At 37.6% G+C, this 8,339-nt stretch overlaps 1 protein-coding gene across 1 annotated transcript; it reads right to left on the bottom strand.

Annotated features, from left to right (window-relative positions):
• Window positions 1-4,470: 4,470 nt before the first annotated feature.
• LOC142283641 (uncharacterized) lies at window positions 4,471-5,604 on the bottom strand. The gene has a single exon (XM_075333136.1). The coding sequence runs from the start codon at window positions 5,517-5,519 to the stop codon at window positions 4,515-4,517; it is 1,005 nt and encodes a 334-aa protein (XP_075189251.1). The 5' UTR covers window positions 5,520-5,604; the 3' UTR covers window positions 4,471-4,514.
• Window positions 5,605-8,339: the final 2,735 nt, after the last annotated feature.

Genomic DNA, 8,339 nt, shown 5'->3' with positions numbered 1-8,339 from the left:
ATAACACCACCTTGGATTTTACAAAACATTTCTCTGAAGAAGTCCCTTTCAGACTGTTTGGGACATCTGGAAGAATCAGTTTGTAGAAAAAAATGTAAGCGCCACCAGGAGTCCTGTATCAAGCCAACAGTAAAGCATCCTAAGACCATTCATGTGTGGGGTTTCTATTTCTACAATGCAGTGGGCTGTCTCAAATTTTTCCTTAGAACACTGCAGTGATTTGTATGGTATCAAAACATCGAAGAGACTCTTCTCCGAATGATCCACGTACAATTACTGATGAAGAATGCTGTTTCCAGCATGATGGAGCACCATGTCACCAGACAAAAGTGTTATCCAAGAGGTTCAGTAAACACAACATATTGGTTCCATGGCCAGCAAACTCCCCAGATCTGAATCTTATTGAGAACCTATGGTCAAACTTTTGGTCCCAACTGTACAAAATGCCTAAAATTAACCCCTTCAACTCTGAGCCTGGTTTTCACCTTCCTGACCAGGCCACTTTTTTCAATATTAACCAGTCTTACTTTGAGGTTATAACTCTGGAAAACATCAATGGCTCCCGGTGAGTCTGAGACTTTTTTGGTGACATATTGTACTTCAAGTAAGTGGTAAATTTAGGATGATATCTTGCATTTATTTTTTTAAAATATCGGATATTTTGCAAAAAGTTTGCAATTTTCACACTTTGAACTTTTATACCCTTAAACAGAGAGTTATGTCACACAAAATAGTTAATAACATTTCCCACATCTCTACTTTACATCAGCAGTATTTTTTAAACAATTTTTTTGTTATGAAGTTAGAAGGGGTAAAGGTTTATCACTAATTTCTCATTTTTCCAACAAAATTTCCAAGTCAGTTTTTTTTTAGGGACATCACATTTGTAATGACTTTGAGAGGCCTAAGGGACAGAAAATACCCAAAATTGACCCCATTCTAAATCCCTCAAAGGCTCAAAGCCACACCCAAGAAGCTTATTAACCCTTCAGGTGTTTTACAGGAACTAAAGCAATGTGGAAGAAAAAAGGAAAATTTTACTTTTTCCTCACAAAAATGTTACTTTAGCAACAAATTATGAATATTGACAAGGGTAACAGGAGAAAATGCACCATACAATTTATTGGGCAATTTAACCTGAGTACACTGATTTCCCATATGTGGTAGAAAACTACTATTTGGGCGCACAACAGGGTTCGGAAGGGAAGGAGAGCCATTTGACTTTTTAAACACAGAATTTACAGAATTTGAGCCATGTTGTTTTAGCCTCACATTTTGAATTTTCACAAAGGGTATCAGGAGAAAATACACAATTTGTTGTGCAATTTCTGCTGACTACACCAATACACAATGTGGTGGAAAACTACTGTTTGGGCACTTGGCAGGGCTCAGAAGGAGCACAATTTGAATTTGGGAGCACCATTTTGACTGGAATAGATTGCGGACAACAACATGTCACATTTGAATAGCCCTTGACATGCAAACCAGCAGAAACCTCCCACAAGTGACCCCAATTTACAAACTGTACTCCTCAACGAATGAATTTAGGGGTGTAGTGAGAATATTGACACCACCGTTGTCACAATTTGTACTATTGGGTAGTCAAGAAAAAATAATTACAATTTTAGCACTAAAATCACATTTCCAATTTTCACAAGTGGCATAGGTAAAAAAAAAGCCCCATAATTTCACAATTTCTCCTGAATGTGGCAATACCCCATGTGACTGCATACTACTGTTTGGCTCGGGAGGGATGGACTGCCATTTGTGGAGCAGGTTTTCCTAGAATAGTTTGCGGAATCCATTTGCAGAGCCCCAAAGTGCCAGAGCAGCCAGAAAACCTCAGGTGACCACATTTTGGAAATTACACTCCTCTGGGAATCCATCTACGGGTGTAGTGACAATTTTGTCTCTGGAAAACACCCATGAAGTCAAATGCAGTGAGTGTTACAAAATTAAAAATTACAAATAAGCCTTTGTAGTGCTCGTACATTGTGCCCAGCTCTTGCTTCTGGAGACACACACCCAGTACATTAAGTGGACCTCCTCACTATAACAATGCCAAACATGTGGCGGTTAACTGTGGTTTAGACACGTTGTGATGCCCAGAAGGGAGGGGGGCATTTGGGAGTGCGGATTGTGTTAGTTTTCTGTCTGTGGGGGAGCCATATTGCTTTTCCAGGGCCTTTTTGCTAACAGTAATGTTGAATCACCCTATTTTTCCTTTAACAGATGACAGACCTGAGTGGGGAATTTCAGTGTGTTGAGTTGACTGCTATTGGTAGCAATTTGGGGTACAGAACATTTTGGAACAGTTCCCATTTATCATGTGCTTTATGCTGAGCGCTTACATCGGGGTTTTCTTCTACATCATCGAAATACATGATTCAAGTGAAACCTCTGAAAGATCCATTTATTAATGAGGCAGCAGAGTTACCCTGGACTCTGTTTGGCCTCTGTTTACTGGTGTCCTACTTTTCAAAAATGCACAAACCTGTGCACTTTTTTGCACTCCTAAAAAGTTGGTACACCTCTGGACCACAGGACAGACGGGAGTCCAAAGTGACTCCCTCTGCCTCATTACAGTGAATTTTCAGTTGGGAATTTTGTCTGAATCTCATTTTCCAGAGATTTACACATAATTCCCGATGTAAGCACTCAGCGTAGAGTACAGGATAAATATGAGCCAAGCCTTTCTGCAATCATTGGAAGGCAGAATGAACAAATCAACAGTCGAAAAATCGGCTATATTACTATTTTTATGCCATTCAACTTGCGGTATAAGTGATAAAGCAGCTTTATTCCTCAGCTCAGTATGATTACAGTGATACCAGCTTTAGATTTTTATTTTTGGGGGGTTTGTCTACTATTGTTACAAAATGAAAGTTTTTTTATATCAAATTTCGAAGGCTATAGTTTTTTATTTTTCTGCTGACAGTGGTGTGAGAATTTTTTTTTTTTTGTGGGATGAGTTGAAGTTTTTATTGGTACCATTTTGGGCCACTGTTTGTTTGTTTTTTTTTATCAATTTCTATTCTGCTTTTTGTGAAGCAGAATCATAAAACACCTTTTTTTTCGGGTCAGTACGATTACAGCGATACCACATTTGCATTGTTTTTTTTACGTTTTGCCACTTATAAACCATAAAAACTATTTAATTAATATATATATATATATATATATATATATATATATATATATATATATATATATATATATATATATATATATATATATATATATATAAAAAAAAAAATGTTTTTGCATTGCTATATTCTGAGGGCTATAGCTTTTTTATTTCTCTCCTGATGAAGCTCTATTATGGTTTGTTTTCTGCGGGACCAGATGATGTGTTCAGATATACCTTTTTTTATTTACATGCAACTTTTTGATCGCGTTTTATTCCACTTTTTTGGGTAGTATGATGAAAAAGCATGGTTTTTGCTGTGTTTTTTTATTTTTTATGGTGTTCACTGAGGGGGTTAAATAGTGTGAAAGTTTTATAGATCGGGTCGTTGCGGATCCAGCAATATCAAATCTCTACTTTTTTTTTATTTACATAAATATATGTATTGGTATCATGTGTTTTTCCTCTTTATTTTGGTTTTTTTTTAAATATTTTAACTTTTTTTAAAAAAAAAAACAACAACCTTTTTTACTTAGTCCCTATATGGGACATTATCTTTTATTTAATTGATCACTGGTATAATCCATTCTACCTGTCAGTTTTGCACTGACAGAAGCGTCTTACACCCTGCTCCTGGCATGGTCAAAGAGGACTGCTGTAGTTGAGTCACCTAGGTCTTCATGAAGACCTCGGGTTGCTATGGCAATGATAGGGCCACCGTGATCATTTCGCGAGACTCCCATTCGCTTGGGAGAGGAGCGCACTCCTCTCTCAGCATCCTCAATGCTGCGATTGCTATTGTTCGCAGTATTTAGAGGGTTAAACAGCCAAGGAGGGGGATGATGCAAGCACCACTCCTGTTTGTTAGAGTTGGGTCTCGGCTTTCACATAGGCCGAACTCCCGGCAGTGATCGTGTGGGCACAGCTCCTGTGCCCGCGTGAAAGTGATGACGTACCCCATACGTCTTCGGTCGGGAACACCTGAAGGAGTTAAAGGGATTGTGCGGTCTAGAACAAAAAGTCTGCAGTTATACGTTAGGACGGGTTTGGGAGTTCCATGTTTCCATAGTGTCCAATGGCAGCAAACCAGGCAGTCTATTTTCAGGAGTAAGCCATATGTATATATTATATATATGTATATATATATATATATGTATATATATATATATATATATATATATATATATGTGTATATATATATATATATATATATATATATATATATATATATATATATATATATATATATATATATATATATATATATATATATATATATATATATATATATATATACATACATATATATATATATATATATACATATATATATATATATCCCATCCACGGTTGTCATCACATAATTATAATTCCAACAAATCAATGTTTAATATGAGTGAACATTATGATGACTTAAAAGTCTTGATTTGTTCCTAAAATGTCTCCCACATATTGAACAAGAAAATGGTCTCTCCCCTGTGTGAATTAACTGATGCTGATGAAGAACTGATTTTCTTGTAAAGCATTTTCCACATTCTGAACATGAATAAGGCTTCTCCCCTGTGTGAGTTCTCTCATGTTTAACAAGATTTGATTTCTGGGTAAAACATTTCCCACAATCTGAACATGCAAATGGCTTCTCCCCTGTGTGAATTCTTTGATGAATCCGGAGTTTGGCTTTGCTAATAAAACATTTCCCACATTCAGAACAAGAAAACGGCTTCTCCCCTGTGTGAATTCTTTGATGTTCAACAAGATCTGATTTTTGTATGAAACATTTCTCACATTCTGAACAAGGAAATGGTTTGACCCCGGTGTGACTTCTCAGATGATCCCGGAGTTTGCCTTTTGTAATAAAAAACTTCTCACATTCAGAACATGAAAATGGTTTCTCCCCTGTGTGACTTCTATGATGATCCCCAAGTTTAGCTTTAGTAATAAAACATTTTCCACATTCTGAACATGGATATGGCCTCTCCCCTGAGTGAAATCTCTTATGTTTAACAAGTGATGATTTCTGAGTAAAACATTTCCCACATTCAGAACATGAATGTGGTTTCTCCCCTGTATGAATTCTCTGATGTTCAACAAGTGAAGGCTTCTGTGTAAAACATTTCCCACATTTGGAACAAGCATATGGTTTTTCCCCAGTGTGAATTATTTTATGTCTAGAAAGAAATGATTTCCGAGCAAAACATTTTCCACATTCTGAACACATAAAAGACTTCTCCCCTGTATGACTTCTTTCATGTTGATCAAGGCCTGATTTTCGGGTAAAGCACTTCCCACATTCTGAACAAGAGTATGGCTTCTCGCCTGTGTGAATTCTTATGTGTATAAAAAGATTTGAGTTTTTTGAAAACTGTTTTCCACATTCACAACATTGAAACATTTTACCCCCTTTTTGACTTGTACTCAGAGTAAGTATCTGTGAATGACTTGGATAAAGTTTTTTGCGATTAGGATAGTTGTGTGATTTTTCTTTACTGTGGTTTTCCAAATGTACATTAGGGGTTATGAGATTTTCTCCCGAAAAGTGTTCTATGGTATGATTATCTTCTGCTTTATTATTTGGAATTACAAGAATGTGTTCCTTCCAGTTCCCAGAGGTATTATCTAATAGGAGGAAATGGTTTTCATTATTTTCTGTTTTGCCAATCAAAAAATATAAGTGAAACTAGACAAACAACAAAACAATAGGGCACTCTATGATGCAATCCATGTGATAGTAATATAGACATATGAGAAACAAAGTGTAATGCGCTCACCTATCAAAAATGTAACAAACAGGCAAAACTCTACCAAAATATGTAGAAAAAAAAAGCAGTCAGCTGCTGCTCCCTGTGCTGACTGCTCGAGCCATTGAGAAAACAATACTGGAGAAAGAAGTATTGAAAGCAGTGAGAGCTGCTGTCATGAGGTTTAACGATTAGGTCAATGTAGAAAAGTAACTTTATTCCAGGCTACTTATATCAGCATCTCATAAGATACCGTCCAAACCTGATGAAGATACCTTTGCTGCTGAAATGCATAGTCTTAAATAAAGTTCCTTTTTAATACACATTGACCCAAAGTGACAAACCAGGTGACAGAAGAAAGTGTTCTCTCCCCAAAATACACACATACCCAATGCAGTCCGTGAGCTTCTGTAGCAAAGTCTGGCAGATGGAATTAGTATAAGCAATGTGGAAAAAGTTATAGAGCCGCCCCTACTATATGCTGAAGTGCACAACTGCCTTATATTAAAGGGAACTGGTCATAATACCCTCACGATTAGTCGCTGGCCTCATTAGCATAGTATAAAGAATCTTTAGAAACACTTTTTCTAAAGATCTCTTTATCTATGCTAGTGTATACAGGGACAATTAGGCAGGGATTAGCCATATGGACCCAGAATTGCTCGTGGTTCTGGATGCATATTACACCTGACAGGTTCCCGTTAAATATCCCTCTGCCCTTACATTTTGCTGCTAGGAAAAACCTGGTTACAAAATTCCTATTAACAGAAAGATATGAAGTAATGCTAGATATTATGAAAGTTCCTCTTCAAAAGCTCCTGTATTTTGCTGAAGCCCCCCAGCACTATTATAGGAATTGCTCCAAAGATAAGTAAAAAAAGAAAAAAAGATAATTTATTCAGTCATGCTATATGCTAAATGTTTACTATGCAGATGATTATTAAAAATCATCATTAATAAGAGAGGCTGCTGAAAAGTCTTTGGCTTTCTGATTTTTTTTGTTTCTATGGTAACGAATGTTACATCACATGAAAGCCCTATGTGTCTAATATATGTTTTCAAAATTTTGTGTTTGTTGGTTATGGCAACAGTGTTCTACGCACGCAGGAAACAAAATGGCGGCATCTAAGACGATATTCACAGCAACTGACGGCAAAGGAGTGACAAAATTCTTGTCCTTCAAGGAAAGTCCACGAAGGATATTCATGGTGATATGTCACAGACATTGGGGGATCAATGCCCTTCATATTCCACAGTTAAGAACTGGGTTGCCAAATTTATAACGGGCCACTTCAGCACCAATGATGAGGAACGTCCTGGACGACCGAGAGTGGTTGTTGTTCTGGAGATCGTCGCTGCTGTGCACAACCTCATACTGGAGAATCGAGGAATTTCAGCTAAAGCAATAGCAGACATCATGGGGATTTCCGTGAATGTGTTTGTGTCATTATCCATGACAATTTAGACATGAGAAAGCGATCTGCAAAGTGGGTCCCCAAATGTTTGACAACAGATCACAGAAGCATGCGAGTGAAAACTTCCCAGTCCATTTGTCAGCGTTTCCAGACTGATAAGAACTTACTGGATAAGCTAGTCACTATGGATGAGACCTGGATTTATTTGTATGACCCTGAAAACAAGGAGCAGTCAAAAGAGTGGAGGCACAGTGGTTGTCCTCATCCAAAGAAGTTCAGGGTGCAAAAATCAGCCACTAAGGCATCTGTATTCTGGGATAAGGAGGGCGTGCTGCTAGTGGACTACCTTCAAAAAGGTTCCACCATCATTGCAAGGTATTACGTTGAACTTTTGAACCATTTGAAGGCAGCTCTGAAGGCCAAAAGGCACGGCAAGTGGTCCAAAGGAATCTTGTTCCTACCAGACAACGCCTCTGCTCACTCTACACAAGCGACCACGGCAAAACTGGCAGAGCTGGGCTTCCAGCTGGTTGACCACCCACCTTTTTCAAAAGACCTAGTTCCCTCCGGCTATCATCTGTTTCTAAACCTGAAGAAAAGTCTCAAGGGTACCAAATTTCGCACCATTTCTGATACCATGGCTGCTACGGATGCCTAATTTGAGGCACCACCTGAAATCCTTCGTTTTGCTAGGCTTTCAAAACTTGGAATACCGTTGTAAGAAGTGTGAGAAAACAGGAAAAAAGGGGTTCCACTAGTGAAGCCACAAAATGGCCGAAATAATGCAAAATAAATCAACCTCTTGAAATATCCAATCAAATTTTTATTAATCAAAAATTACAGCCATAAGAGGGATAGAATAAATTTTTAGATACAAGAAATATTTTAGAGAATCAGGTTAAAACCGGAAAAGACCAAAAACCGATCACCCCGAATAGTCAGCAGATGGGATGGTATAAAGGTGAAATCAAAATGAGATCAAAGGCACTGTCTAAGCCCAAACAATGGTTAAAATGCAAGATAGTGAATATCCTGAGGAAACCCTTCAGGGAAAAAGGT

Source organism: Anomaloglossus baeobatrachus, unplaced genomic scaffold (genome assembly GCF_048569485.1).
Source record: "Anomaloglossus baeobatrachus isolate aAnoBae1 unplaced genomic scaffold, aAnoBae1.hap1 Scaffold_5438, whole genome shotgun sequence".
NCBI classification, from domain to species: domain Eukaryota; kingdom Metazoa; phylum Chordata; class Amphibia; order Anura; family Aromobatidae; genus Anomaloglossus; species Anomaloglossus baeobatrachus.
This window is presented reverse-complemented; position numbering and strand designations above follow the sequence as displayed.

Bases quoted from the DNA above. Each gene is read 5' to 3' on its own strand.
- LOC142283641 (XM_075333136.1), bottom strand. From the start codon at position 5,519: ATGTTTCAATGTTGTGAATGTGGAAAACAGTTTTCAAAAAACTCAAAT.